The sequence below is a fragment of the Lycium ferocissimum genome, chromosome 5, assembly GCF_029784015.1.
Source record: "Lycium ferocissimum isolate CSIRO_LF1 chromosome 5, AGI_CSIRO_Lferr_CH_V1, whole genome shotgun sequence".
NCBI lineage: Eukaryota > Viridiplantae > Streptophyta > Magnoliopsida > Solanales > Solanaceae > Lycium > Lycium ferocissimum.
Window position 1 is genome coordinate 1,252,731 of NC_081346.1, and position 16,075 is coordinate 1,268,805.

Genomic DNA, 16,075 nt, shown 5'->3' on the forward strand with positions numbered 1-16,075 from the left:
GGAAGAAAAGACAACTTGATGTATCTCATATTTTGTAGACCTAGGATCTTTCTATATACATTGAGTCTTGTTAAAAAACACCATTGTTGGCATAATATACTGATCTCGTGGATTTGGACTCGTATTCTATCATCTACAGTATATCCTTTATTTATCTTAATTTCTAAACTTTTAGTGGAGTTTTCAGGATCGGGTACAACTCGCTTGTCTTCAAACCCTAGAAAAACAAATCTCTAACTGGAATCCGGGTACATCCATTTTTATCGGAAAACACAGTTATTATTTGTTTTATTTTTGTTAACAGGCAGTTTTTCTCATCCCTTTGCACTGCAGAAAGTACCGTAAAAGCCATTGTTGTATTAAGAGAGTTCAAAGATTCTTGAAAGTAGATTTTGACTCTTATCAAAACTATTTCGATTACAATACAATAAAATCCGATTTGTACCTTAATAACCCGTAACTATATGTTAAAATCACCAAAGAATGTGCGATTCTAAAAATGTAATAGACTAAACAGGAATGTAGGCTTTTTGCTTCTTTTTCTTTTGCTTTTGGCTTATGTATTATTACTACAACGAATAAAGAGACTAGACTTTGTAGAAAAATCATTACAAGGACTCAATAGCAACATTTGGAAAGTCACATAATCCTATAAGTAAGCTGAATCATAAAAATATTTCTACTATCCTATCCAGTTTTTGTTTAGCAACTAGCAAGTATAAGTCATGACTAGTAGTATACTTGTTTACGTCATGGTTAGCTTTCTATTCGTTTATCTCGTGACAGTCGAATATCAGTTAAAGAGTCGAATCAAATCCATTCCCGTGAAGGTTCCTCAAAGTTAAGTGCCTAAACTTGAAAATCTATCTGGCAGTTTTGGATGTTATTGCTTCTTGGAACTGAATTGGTTGGACATAAGAGATGAGTATATTAAACTTGGCAGGGACACTACTTGAGAACGAGTGAATCCTGAAGATTATCAATATACTGTCACATACTCCCTTTGTCTCATTTTATTTTAACACTTTTCACTTCTCAAAATTCTAATTATGTGAATTTTGACAAACATTTTAACATTCATCATATTGACATAAGAAGAATTGTAACTTTCCATATAGCTTTGAATATTTACTTCTTCATTTAAATTATTAAACTGATCTAATCCCAATTTAAACGGAAAAATAATCGTAGAATCAATGGTCAATGCACTTGATGATAATGAGAATCGCCACTTGACTGCACAAAAACCAGAGTCCGTGACACCCACACTATTGCCAGAAAGTAAATCCAATGAACCTTCACGGATTCCCATGCCTTACACCACACAGGCCCATAACCAATTACTCAAACACATTAATTCCTACCCATAGGCTATATAAACCCTTTATCTCATGCTGTTTCCTTACATACACAAAGATAATTGAAATAGATTCAGGAAAAAATCAAAGAAAGAAATAGATATGGAGCATTACTTGGGCAAAAAAGTTGTGACTTTGGCTTTGGTTGCCATAGTGTTAAGCAGTGTTAGTATAGAGGTGTCACAGGCACAAGGAATATGTAACGTTTCAGGTGAAGGTTTAATGTCATGCAAACCATCAGTGACTCCACCTAATCCCTCGGCGCCTACAGCTCAGTGCTGTAGCGCGCTGGCAAAGGCAGACATGGGCTGCCTTTGCGCTTACAAGAATTCCCAGTGGTTGCCTTCTCTGGGAATTGATCCTAAACTCGCAATGCAGCTCCCTGAGAAATGCAAACTCCCTAATGCTCCCCATTGCTAAATGAAAGCCCTTTGTATTGTTGAAAGTGCTAGTTAACTAGTCTCGCTCTAAGAACTGACGCTTTCTAAATTTTTATGAGGAGCTAGCTCCGACCCTACTTCAATAAAGCTTCCATGACCATTTCTATACTTTGTATCATGTTGTGTGTATTTTGAGCTTTGTTTGTTTATCTATTGGTCTTAATTGGTTCCTAGCTAGATATATAGCTAAGGCCTGTGATTTTTCTTTATGGTTGTATTTGTAACTCAGTTGTTTTTCATTGTTATTCCTTTCTTCTTTTACTACCTTTTCTCGGAGTGGAATTCAATCTTATAATGTTAATGTAATTTCAATTCTTGTGGGGAAGGTCTCATTCTCCTTTCAGAATTCTATTTAATAAAAATAGTACTTCATCCTACTCCCCTTCTTCTTTTTTTACTACGTAACGTTATTTAACGCTACTTAATTTAATTTAATAATACGTAATTCTATTTTCCTACTTCTTTTTAATCATACTACTCATCTGAGCACCTCCCTGAGCAGTCACTTTTTTTTGGGTTTTCAATACCGGTACCCGTATGAAGATCTGATTAAATTTGGATTCGTGCATTTCATATTGGGGGTAAAGACTTTCTATTAAAGGCGACATCATACCTCAAAACTTAAACTCAAAATATTAAGAAAGAATGAGCGTTTACCACTTCACTACTACCTTTGTTGGTTGAGACTCTGGGCTACCGCCCACTCTGGGCACAACAATTTTGAGAGAAAAGAAGAAAATACTCGCTGTGACGCTGTTGATCTTAAAAAAATTGTCTAGGGTAGCATTTAACAATTCATTGCCGGAATATAAGGGAGAGTTGCAACTTGCAATAACTTGACTAAGACAAAGAACAATTTATCAATTTTAAGACGGAGAATAATAGCATGTCAATAATTCAACTCAACATACAAATTTTAAAAAATAGTTTGAAAGAAAATATTACAAAACTCAATAATCTAATCAAAATAAGCCTAAGCAATCAATGGAAACTTGATGTCATCTTCCTTGAGCACAACATATTTATCATAGTCGTGGTCATCGTCAATATAGTTCTCGTCCTCAAACACACAATAGTGGACAATATAACAAAGACACCCGATTAGTAAGGCCACTTCCATAAGAAGCCAAATTAGTTGAACTATTAACTGAGGATTCTTAATCCAATACACAACACAATCTCCAAACGTAAAACCATATTTCTTCTCTTCAATTTTCTTCTCCACGCCTGATGAACTATCAACGTTGCTATTATTAGGATAAATTAATATCTCTAATGTGGGATCGAAAAATTCATCGACACCATGCACGATCACACGTCCATCGTTGTAGATTTCCCATTCAGCTATATCAACGTTGTTAATAGAAACTTTTTCAAATTGAGGAAACGTAGTAATAACAATAGTGGTCAAGGAGTAAGGTTTTTAACTTGGACCCTCTACGAAAAAAAAGTTTCAAGATCTTTTTTATCTAATTTCAAGGGGACAATATGATATTGAATTAATCTATAAGGAGGATCTTGATATTTTGGAAATATTTTTAGAAAAGCTTTTTCAGTAGGACAAAATATGGTGAAATCTGTGGTGTTAGGTGAAGAAGAGATGAGACGATTTATGGTATTTTCAAGAATAATTAACATAGAAACATACCCTTTTTTGAGTAATGTGTTTGGAAGATTATTTTTGGTGTTAATATTTGGATTATTACAAGATGAAGAAATTACTAAGGTTGAAAAGCTAAAGAAAAAGAATAAACAGCAGAATTTTTGCCATGATGGAGAAATTTTAGAGAAGCTTTGTGAATTAATATTTGAATGATAGAATGAAAGGAGTTAATTAACCTAAGGTTTTAATTTGGATTTATAGACAATTTATTTAACATAAACCTTTAGGAAGTGGGATTTTTTGTTGCCCTTTTCCCGCACAAACTCGAATTCTTGTAAGATTAGTAAAAGAAAAGAATAATAAATTGATTAATTTGTAATATTGTTTACTTTCATCTTCCACTTAACATGGGCGGAGCTATGAACTCCTTTTATAAAAAAATTACACTATATATTTATAAGGTAGAAATTATATTTATCTATATATAGTAGATGTGAATATCGTTCATTTATTTGTTGTTTACTCTTTTATATTTTAAATTATCAATAGTGAAAATTCTGGTTCCGTTACTGCAGTACTACACTCTAAAGAAAATAAATAAATAAATAAATAAAGAGTATGTTCCTTTTTATATATCTGTGTCACTTAAGTATGATATTATTTGATCGAATTGTTTTTAAAATAATGTTTTAAGTTGAAAAAAGTGAAAACATTGTGTTTGGACATAAATTTTACTGGTATGGAGATCTATGAGTAAAAGCTATTATTTCAATAGAAAAAACAAGTATTACAAATATTTAAAGAGATAAGGGTCAAAAACACATCCCAACTAGGGGTGTTCATGGTTCGGTTTGGGTCGGTTATTGGTTAAAACCATAACCAAACCAATTTAGTCGGTTTTTAAATGTCTAAAACCATAACCAAACCAAGTAAAATAATAACCACCGGTTTGGTTATTGTCGGTTTGGTTCGGTTTGGTTCGGTTTGGTTCGGTTTTTCAATTTATGACTAGCCGTGACAATTCAAATATTCTCTCTCTACATTCTTCAAATTTCTTATGAAGCTCTTTTCCTCACGGCCCACAAGGGCGAACTTTCTTTATATTGAGGGGAAGACATCTTGATGGCAATGTAAAATGAAAAGAGATAGTAGGATTTTTACTTTTTACCCTTATGCTTACGACTTATTAGAGTTGAGAACTTGATTGTTGGACTTGGACATATTCTTTTAAGACATGGGCCTTAAAAATAAGTAGACCAAAATTAAATTAACAATTAAAAGGTATAAAATATCTTTAATTATTTATGAAAAGTTAATATTATACATATAAATAATTATAAATTTTATGTATATAATTATCGGTTTGGTTCGGTTATTTATTCGGTTATTTTTTACTATAACCATAACCAAACCAAATATTATCGGTTTTTCAAATTTAAAACCAAACCAAACCAAACCAAACCAAATGTCGGTTTTTTTATTCGGTTTGGTTAAATTTTCAGTTTGGTTTTGGTTTTAACCAAAACTGTGAACAGCCCTAATCCCAACTATCACTTTTTTTTTTTTTTGGTTTCATACCTAAACTATCAGAAGGTTGTGAAAACTACCTAAGCTATCACTATCTACCTTGCAAAACACACTTCAAATTATTCTTGAATGGCAAGTGATCTACACTCTCCATTTTATATGAAAATGTTGTCAAGCGTTGTCCATGTGGATAAATAATGTCACAATGGCACCTACATGGAAATTAAAAAAAACTACTGTATTTGTTTTAAAAAACAAACTGAAAATAATAATTTTTGTAAAAAAATATCAAAAATTATAGAAAATAAAAAAATAGTTTAAAAAAGGAAAAGTTTTTTTTTAAAAAAAATCAACTTTTCCATTTTTTAAATCTTTTTTTTTTCTGATTTTCGAAATTTTTTGATATTTTTTTACAATTTTTTTTTTTTTAAATGCTGATTTTTAAAAAAAAAAATAATGCAGTTTTCTTAGAAAAAACTATACAGTTTTTTTTTATAAAAAAATATTATTTTTTAATTTTCATGTAGGTGCCACCATAGCATTACTTATGTCATGTGGATAATTTTTTTAAAACTTCAAATTTCACTTACTCAAGAGTGTTTCAGCTCACACATTTGAAAAGTTAGATGCGTTTTGCAAACTGCTAGAATGATAGTTTAGGTAGTTTTCTCAACCTTATGATAGTTTAGGTATGAAAATACTAAAAAAGTGATAGTTAGGGGGTGTTTTTGACCCTTGTCTCATATTAAAATCAAGTATTTGCTTTACCGAATAAATATTCCTTTTCTATTTTATTATTTGGACAATCAACAGGATCCCAGTTTTACAACAGAAAGTTCTCTCTTAAATCATCATGCCATGTCAATTTGGTGAATCTTTGTACCATGTGTTGTTACTTGTACCTTGCTCCTACAAATGAAACTTTGGTCGCTCTAAAATGAGAAAATGACAAAAATGGTCCCTTATTTTTAGCAATAGGTTCACAATAGTCCCTTAAGTATCAATTAAGGAAATTTGGTCCTTTAAATTTGACAATAGTGAGCATTTTTTGTCTCTATCAAATAGTTACCAAACTCTGATTGTAAGATCTAAGCGAAATTGCAAAAATAATAATAATAATAATAATAATAAAAAAAAAAAAATCAAAAAAACCCAAAAATATCCGTCAAGGTTCCAAAAACTCAACATAAAAAGCTACATTAACTGCACTTCAAAAAATTGCAACGAACTCTTGAAATAGACCAAAAGTATTATAAATTACAAAAATTGTACTTTCGACTGGGAGTTTCTATTAAATATATCAGATTAAACTTAACATTTGGAATTTAATAGGTTTTTGACTGGAATTAAAAGTGCTTACTTTTGACGAGTTTTAAAAACCAAAATTACTCAAATAATACATACTTTTTTGCCATTTTCTCCTCTAACTATATCCAAGGAATGTGTGAATGCTAATGTAATTGCAAACGAGTGTCAACGTCACATTTCAACTAACCCTCTTAACAACCCAACTTTTGCTTGTCCCGTGCACCTAAAATCCAAATGAATTGGCAATTGCGCCCAAAATGTGTCCCTTTCTTTAATTGAAAACACAAGCCAGCTGTCTCTTTTTATTTTTTCGTCCGGTATTTGATATTTGTATTGAAGTTGGACTAAATTTGGATTCGACTCGAAAAGTCACGCATTGAAGGATAAAACGCTTAATAATAAAGGTGATTTTATATTCAAATCTCAAACTCTAAACTTTTAATTAAAGATGAAGAGTATTTAGCGCTCCATCATAACTTTGTTGTTTACGTGCCAGCTATCACTTTGACAAAAAATCTTTACACAAGCAAGTAGAATCCGAAGATATTTCCTTATTATCAGCACATCATTATTGATTATTCAAAATCACACATTTCTTGTGCAACTTATCCAGTCAACTAAATGACAAATTACGATGAACTCTTATTGCTTCCAAACGCACACGCAAATATACGCGATTGCTGATCAGGACAAGAATTTCAGATTAAATTCAAGATCGTATATATAGAAGTTTTAGACTTTATAGTGTTTAATTAATTCAAATTCCATTATAACTATTCAAGAAGGTGACAATCAAAGTGTTTGTTGTGACTAAACTAAACTCGAAAGTAAACAATCGAGTATGAGTGTTTTTGTGACTGACAAACTTGTGACGAAGACTGTAAGGTTTATTGGATGAGAGAAAGTTGCGTCATACTGACAATCCAATCATCGTCGACAATTTACCTATCTTATTTCCCGTTCTTAATCGACGGTTAATTATAACTTTTGGCGAGTATCTTCCGAGTTACTCACAAGTCTGTAGATGCTACTATAATGTCTATATCCCTATGGTCGTCAGAGGTAACAATAACGCATTTACTTCTCCGTATTCAACTAAGTAAGGCTAAAGGGTATATTCCTATCCTCATTAACGAAACGATTATATCGAACAAGCCCTATTTATTCTTATTATGCATGCAAATTTCCTATCCCTAGTTCAATTCACATACCACAGATAGTGTTGTCCTTATAATTGTGCATATTGTGAATTGTGTTTAATTGATGATTATATTGTTAGTGAACAATGAAGATAAATCTCTTAAAATAGTCAATATAAAATTACAATATTTCGTGAAAGACCGCATGAACAACCTTCCATAAAGGCAACATTTTTTTATTCACCAGGCGATTATCAAGTAGAGCAATTTAGACAAAAAAAAAATAAAAAAAAAATCAAAACAAACAAAGAAAAAACTTAAATGAAGGCATAATATTGTGTGAGATTTTCAGTCTTTGTGGAAAATCTTAATCGCCTAATTATTGATATCTGAATTTTCACCTTGTTAGTGAGGATTCGATTCGCTTATAATCCCCTTCTCCATTTTTCCCTATATATAATATAAAAATTAAGAAAATATTACATGTCAACACACACAACCAAAAAAAAAAAGAAGAAGAAGAAGATGATAAGATGTAAATTAGACCATAGAATCAAAAAATAATGGCATGTAGTTTTAGTTTGCTTAAAAAAAATAGAGAGCCTAAATAAGTAGAGCAATTAGGTGAAGCTAATGCAAAATGATATTTATTTTTTTTGTTTCTCAAGTTGAAATTAGCTTTACACAAAACAGACGTTGAGATTCCTTCAAATCAATACTTTTATCTTTAAGATTCCTCCAAAATAATATTTTTCTTCAAATGGATATTTTCATCTTTAATTTATACCATAAAACCACTCTCCTATAGCTCTATTTAAAAGTTATAACTTTAAACTTCTCTTCCAGCAAAAGTTCATCCATTTATCTAGTATCTACAGTTAAAAATTAAATTCATTTACATCAAAGAAATGTCATGTTCTACACCTTCTTTCCAATTTTACAGTAAATTTTAGACAAATCATCATTTCTTGTTAAGAAGTTAGGTATTTTCGAATCACGAGATCGTTTTCAAAACTATACCATATCAATTTTTAAATAGATCTAATCATTTTCCTGATTCCTGAACATATATAATCAAAAAAATTATGCATTGTAAAAGAAATTAAAACAAATTAATAGGAGTGAAAAAAAGTTTATCAATTTAAAGTGTGCCTTCAATTATCTTAATAGAAATGCATCCGACGATGAGGTACAAATCACAAAATTATACCAGGCTTCTCAATGCAGATGGCATAACACGAATCACCAAAATTTAAACAAACACAAAAGTGAAAACTTTTCAACCAAAATATTGATAAATGTTTGCCGACAAAGAAGTGGGTCCATTTGAATTTGCTCGGAAGATAACACATAAAAAATTAGTTCAATCAAGATAAATATCCACTTAAAATAAATTATTTCATTCATGTACCAACCGGACAATATGATGGTTATAACCACGTAAGTAAGTTATATTTGAGATTTACACTCACCTGTGTGCCTCATGAATATTGTAGTTATATTTGAGATTTACACTCATCCCATCTGTAACATATTAACTATGCGAATATTGTCTTTACAAATTTTTGTTTAATAGCAAGATGAATACTGTATTGTCGATCCATGTAGAAATAATAGAGATTGTCTACGCCTTAAATCAAATGAGACAGAAGTATAAGACCACAATGTTGAAAAATCATTTAGATTTTCTGTCTTCTTATCCCATCTTTGCCATATTAACACACATTAATATAAATTAATTAAAGGGAAGGGAGAAGAACTATTTGTTTACCCCGAAATCGGATAATCAATTGAATTTGTAAGTGGGTATAGGATATGTGCTTTGTTCTTGATGTATGTTAGATAAAGGAAATAGAAATTGGAAGGCTCACTAATGAAATAAAGGAAATAGAGATTGGAAGGCCGAAGATGTAAACGTTTGTGAACAATGTATTATATGATTAGCAATAATTCTACAAAGAAATGGCCTAGGCCGAATGCATGAGAGGGAAATAAAATATGAGATTCTTCAATTGCAAGTGTTCTTGAAAGATAAAGGGAGCCAACCTCTCCAAAGGAGGAGGGTGTCCCATATTTATAGTGCTGCCTCCATGGGCTCCATACAATGTGAACCTAAATAAAATAAAATAATAATAACAAGGACAGCTCTGAGCGGATTTGGTGGGATAAGACCTGACGGCGCCGTCTGACACACGCACGGTTGGTGGTTGACCATGTCAGGACGCTACTGACGCGTGGCTCACATTCAACGGTTGTCCTGGGACCGCGGCCAAACGGACCAACGACGGACCAAATGGTGTCCTTACTCGGCTCGGTCCAAGCGCTCCTCGGTTTAGCTCGGATGTCATCAGGCACGTTCCAATCTTCCTTGCCTCGGTCCTCATTTCATCGGTTTACGTTATGTCCGGTTTTCACCGTACACAGATAGCCCCTCATTCCCCGTTATGCCGATCCATCGGGATACCGGGGGGTGAATAACCTTGGAAACCGGTGACTCGGCCAGCTCGTTCTTGTCTTCACGTTTTGGCGGGAATGACTACGTAACGGCTCTACCAACCGCCTTTTGCACGTCGTGTCACGTTGCCTCTCATTAATGATGGGGACACGCGGCGCTTTTCGATTGGGCTCCCTCGGTCCCCTTCCATGCCTATATAAGGCCCATTACTTACTTATTTATCATTTTCACATCTTGTTTCTCTTCAGCCTCCTCTCTTCTCTACATTCCTTCACGTTCCCATAATTTGTTATCTGCTGCATTCAACTTGCTGTTTAACTTACTAACTCGAAATTAGTGCAAAAGAGTTGACTTCACCAATCGCTTTGGTTTCGCGTGTCGTTTTCGTCATCCCCGAATTACCAGTTCCTTCACTTCCCTTTTCACTTTCGAACCCTTCTCCTTTCGTACTTTCAAGATGTCTGAATCTACTTCCCACGAAGTTCCACCGATGTCACCCCCGGGATCCGGTCCTGCATCCCCGGCTAAAATCGAGCTCGCGGTTTCAGATATTATTCCGGCCAAATTCAATTTTAACAAAGACCTCGAGGTCGACAAGCCGTCCTCCGTCTCGGACAGGGGATATGATGTGAGGCGATACCCTTCATCGATTACCGAGGAAAAACTCGACGTAGTCCGGGCCGACTGCGGATGGGATACCCGCCCGGTAAGGGTTTTTGCACCGGGCCCGGATGAATCTGTCACCGATCACCGAGGGCGGTTCTTGTTCGTATATACTTACCCTTTTACCCTAAAATCAATCCTCCGATTGATCCGTCATCCTTGATATGTGCGGACCTACGGTGTGACTTTAGCGCATCGGTCCGATCGTCCGGAGGGTCGTCGCGTGTCTCCGGCTTAGCCAACAACGCCGAGAAGGAATTTACGCCGGGCCATTTGATACGCCCGTATTCCCCGAGGTCTTCCCGGTGTGGCGTAATAAACTTGTCGTCGTCGGGGCACGAACCCGTTTTTCTCGAAGCACGGACGAAGACCGGACAGGGGCTGGTTAGAGCGATATGTCCGGTGAAAACCGAGGACATCATCCCCGCCGCCACATGCCCTTTCCGGAGAAATGGAACGATAAGCGTAAGTTCGAGCCTTTGGGCAATCGTTTTTATGCATTTAGCCATTCTTTTGTCCTTCTTCGATTTCGTTGCCTCACTGCTTCCTCTTTGCTTTTGTTCAGCCAACGGATACGTTCCTCCCGTTATTCGCGATCTGAGCGAATGGGTCACTGCGCTCCTCTGCCAGTACCCCTATGAGAATCGAACATGGGCTCACCCGTCTCGTGGTTTGCAGGCACAAAACCATGGTAATATTTTCATTCCCTTTCATGTTTTGTTGTATTTTCCGCTTCTCGTGGCCTTTTGAATCCACAACCTCGGCATCGCCTTTACCTTTCGTGTTTGCCCAAGGGCCTTGTGGCCTCGAGGCCCGAATCGGGAACCGTTCGCCCCGCACCGTCATCCGGGTTCGACACGGCGGGTTCTTCCCGTGTCCTTGACGATGCCGCCAAAAGAAAAAGGACCTCCGAGAAGGCGCCGACACCAAAAAGGAAGAAGGCACGGAGTGTCGCCCGGTCATCGAGGGAGGAGAACGAGCCCGACATCGTCATTCGGAGGGTCGGCTCGGTCCCCTCCGTGGCCCCGATACCGGAGGAGGCGGCCTCCGTTCAGCCCCCCCTCCTTCTATCAGCCGAAGCGTCCGTTGTTCCTACTCTCCACCAAAAGCGGAAGAAATACTTTCACCGGTCCCCCTTCGGTCGATTGACTTTGTCGACATTTCAGGTGAAACTTCTTCGGAGGAAACTCCCCTGCAAAGGAAAAGACCCGGGGAAGCGGTAGCTGCCGAGGCCGGCGAAAGGGCAGCGGGAGATCCGGAGATCGAGGCCCCCACAGGTGCCCATCCATCTTCCGGCACGAGCTCGGCCGCGATCGGCGGAGCCCCCGGCCTTTGCCGAAAACATCGGGCGCCTCCAAGTTCCTCCACCCGCCCTCATCGTGTGGATGATTTCGATGACATGTTCTCGGGACTCCCCCCGCTTCTTGCGCGCGGGATTCGGCACCTCCCTATTCCTCGGTTACTAGGCCGGCCAACCGAGCATCCGAATCCGGCACAGGACAGCTTGGGCGAACGTTTTCCGTACCCCGAGCGTGGAACCCTGAGGACCCGATCGGCAGCGGGGTCACCGTCCCCGAAGACTTTAGCTTCTTATCACGCCCAGCCGGGCGTCGCGAGCTATTTGCGTCCCCTTGTCTCGATTCGACAAACGCAAAATGACCGGGGTCACTTGGTTGCGTCTTTATGAACGAGGGTATGCACGCGGGCAACCGGGTAAGATTCTTAACCACCCTTGTACATTCTATTCTCAGAATGCCATTCCTTCTTCGCCTAAGTCCTTTGGTTTGTTTTATCTGCAGAGTGTGGTGCTGGTTAACGAGGCCTTCATCCGTGCCCAACACGAGATAGACGACCTCCGGGGCCAACTCGATGCCCAGGGTCGGGAGACGGAGAATACGCACCTTCTTTACTTCCAGGCGAGGGAGAGCCGAGCCGGGGCCGTACTAGCCAATCTTCGCCCGAGCTCGACGCGGCTGGGCGAGGAGAACCGTCGTTGGCGATCGACCTGGCCGCCATGACCGATTATAACCGAGTCTCGAGGCCGACAAGATCGCCTAGCCGGATAAACCCAATTCTCTACGCGGTTGGACGAACTCGAGGCCACGCGTTTCCCAACTTCTGGGAGAGCCGGACTCGCGAAGGCCGATGCTACGGCTTGTCCGAGAGAACCGCAGCTCGAGTCCGAGGTCGCCTTGTTCAACGAGCGCAAGGATTTCGATGAAAGAGCCGGCGAGCGGGCCCGATATGCGAGGGTATTAGAACCGAACCCGAGGGGGCGAATGTAGCCAGCCGATGCCTTTAAGGCCAAGTTGACGCGGCCAATCATGTCAAAGATGACCTTGAAAGAAACCGGCCTCATAGAAGCCAAATCGGCCAAGGCCGGCCGATTCGAGGAAGCACGGAGAAGCGCCAGGGAAGTGGCCGAGGCTCATACCGCTATTGTCGCCGAGTATGAGAAGTGGAAATCTCCGCCTCACCCGAGCAAGCCGAGCACGGCCTCGAGGACCTTCCGCCCCCGATACTAGAAGCCAAAGGAATGGGAGCAGGCGCCAACCGCGCTCTCGGGTCCGAGTCAGATGACTCCGAGCGGACCGAGTCCGAACACTCATCCTCCTCTAGCCATGCCGAATAGTGTAGAGCCATTACTTTGGCATCTATCTTTTTGTAGAACTTTCATTTTTCTTTTTCTCAATGTAAAGAACATCAGTTGTATATAAATGAAAAGTGTATCTTTCCAGCTTCTCCGTTTGAATATTTGTCATTGTCTTTACTGCAATTGTTGGTCCGTTTTTACGGTAAGGTGACTCGTGGTCACCGATTCACCATGCTTGTTCGGTTTTTTACCCGACTCTTCGAGAGTTCGGTCATCTCCGAATTTCGAGGGCCGTTTTACTAGAGTCGGCATTTTACTTCGCTTTGTTTTAGGGCTTGTCTTTTTCACCCCGTTTAGGGGTCTTATCGAGCTTTTTTGGCTGCTGCCTTTGCTATTTTGTAGTAGTACATTTAACAGAGTTGCTAACTTTTGACAAAACAACTTTGCTTTTGTAAAACGTTTGTACATACGAGAGTTTTGACTTTTCTTCCTTGCCGTAGCAAGTGTAAAGACACGGGACACGATTCATTATGATCGTTTCGTCCTTATATCGGAGGTCGCGGTCGGCGGTCGGCCTAATTTTGCCGTAGCAAATTTTGACGGGACACGATTCATTATGATCGTTTGGTCCTCACATCGAGGCTTTGTCGGTGGTCGGCCTTGTTTTGCCGTAGCAATGTCGAATCTTCCCGTCCACTCGATCGGTATCGTCTTCGGTGTGGGCATGGTACTCCTCAAAGATCGATCCGAGCTTTAAGGTCGTGCGAGTGCCGTTATTTTCCTTCATACTCGTTCGGGTAACACGTCGTACTTGTTGCCTCGTTAAAACCTTGTCGAAAACCCTCTTTGGGACAAAACCGTACTAAGGAAAAGAGCGCAACACGTGTTTTCGTGCCTAGATTCTATTTTCCATCCGTTCTCGACTTCCCGCAAAAACGAGAAAGGTTAATGAGAGAATACGGCCCATACCTTAGCAAGTATATTTTTAGACGAGCCACGTTCCGCTTGTCGCGCAATCGTTGCCCATCCATCGATTCTAATCCTGTACGATCCTTTCGTTCTCGTTGGGACCGGTCACCTTGTACGGCCTTCCCACCCGGACCCGCCTTCCCTCGTTGGGGTTTTTGGTGTGCAAGGTGACCTTCGAAGCACTAAGTCCCCTACTTGAAACGCCGGAAGCGGATCTCCGGTTGTAGGTATCTTTCCATTCTTTGCTTTTCGGGCCGCTACGCGAATAGACGCGCATTCGCGTAGTTCATCCGCGAGGTCAAGTTTCACGGCCATGGCTTCCTCGTTCGACTCCCCGCGGAGTACCGAAACGGAGAGTCGGCTCACCGACTTCCACGGGGATAAGAGCTTCGGCCCCGTAAACCAACGAGAATGGAGTTTCACCGGTGCTGACTTGACGTGGTCCCGTAGGCCCACAAAGACCTCCGGCAATACGTCTTTCCACCGTGCTTCGACGCTTCAAGCCTCTTCCTCGCATTTTGGATTATTGTTTTGTTCGTGGATTCCGCCCGTCCGTTCGCGCACGGTGATACGGGTTGACACAATTTTCGATCTTCAATCCTTCGAAGAAACCGCCGACCTTGTCGCCACGAACCGAGGGCCGTTATCACAAGTTATCTCGCAGGATGCCGAAACGGCATGACGTGATCCCATACGAAGTCGATCACTTCCTTCTCTATCTTTTCGAAGGTCCGCGTTTCAACCCATTTAGAAAAATAGTCGGGCATAAAAATGTAATGAAACGGCCTTACCTCGGCGCTCGGGGGGTAGCGGCCCACGATGTCCATTCCCCACTTCATGAAAGGCCAAGGTGAGATGACCGAATGCACAGCCTCCCCGGCCGATGGATCATCGGGGGCACGTTCGACAGCCCCTCACATTTTCGACAAAATTTCTCGCGTCTTCGTCCATCCGATTCCAGTAGTAACCGGCCCTGATTATTTTTCGTACCAAAGCCTCTGCACCGGAGTGATTGCCGCAGGTTCCCTCGTGTATCTCTCTCATCACGTACTCCGTTTCGCCCGGCCCCAAACATTTGGCTAGGGGCCCGAGGAAGGAGCGTCGATACAACTGGTCATCCACTAAGCAAAAGCCGCGCGCTCTGCGCGTAGCGATCGCGATTCTTTTGGGTCCTTCGGGAGCTTACCATCGCGCAAGTAGTCGATGTACCGGTCTCTATGGCCGTGTTTGTCAGGTGTACTGTTGAGCCGAGGTTGATTTCCTCCCCATTAACCGATGATCCTAAATTTGCCAAGGCGTCGCCCCACCGTTCGCTCCTCGTATGTGCCGTACGGTCCATTCTCTAAATCGTGAAGTACCACTGGGGCTTTCTCGAGGTACCTCTCGCATTCGTTCGTCCTGACCCTCGAAAACACCATTCACCCGGTTTGCGACCGCAGCGAGTCGCATCGAGCTCGATGAATTCGGCTCCCATGCTTCGAGCCAACTCCAAACTTGCAATCATAGCCTCATACTCGGCTTCATTGTTAGTCAATTTAACAGTTCTAATCGACTGTCGAATGATATCCCCGGCCGAACTTTTGAGGACGATCCCCAGCCCGGAACCCTTAAGGTTCGAGGCCCCGTCCGTACGCAGTCCAAATGCCCGTGTTTCTCCCGAGGTCGCGAGGAGTTCCTTCTCGACTCCGGGACCATACCGGGCAAAGTCGGCCACGAAGTCGGCCAAGACTTGGGATTTTGATGGCTGCCCCTCGGTTTATACTCGATGTCGCACCCGCCGATTTCTACCCTCATTTTTTGTTAACCTACCGACAGCTCCCGCTTATGCATGATATTTTTCAAAGGGTAAGTAGTCACAACACGTATGTGGTGGCATCAAAATAAGGTTTGAGTTTTCCCCCGGAGGCGCTTACCAATGCTAACGCCAACTTTTCCAAACGAGGATATCGCTCTCGCATCCCCAAAGTTCTACTCACATAATAGACAGGGAATTGCGTACCCGATTCCTTCGACCAAAAAC

At 40.2% G+C, this 16,075-nt stretch overlaps 1 protein-coding gene across 1 annotated transcript; it reads left to right on the plus strand.

The window, feature by feature from the left end:
• Positions 1-1,359: 1,359 nt before the first annotated feature.
• LOC132058058 (putative lipid-transfer protein DIR1) lies at positions 1,360-2,093 on the plus strand. The gene has a single exon (XM_059450623.1). The coding sequence runs from the start codon at positions 1,461-1,463 to the stop codon at positions 1,776-1,778; it is 318 nt and encodes a 105-aa protein (XP_059306606.1). The 5' UTR covers positions 1,360-1,460; the 3' UTR covers positions 1,779-2,093.
• The last annotated feature ends 13,982 nt before the right edge of the window (positions 2,094-16,075 follow it).

Excerpts from the sequence above, each read along its gene's own strand:
- LOC132058058 (XM_059450623.1), top strand. The coding sequence starts at position 1,461 with ATGGAGCATTACTTGGGCAAAAAAGTTGTGACTTTGGCTTTGGTTGCC.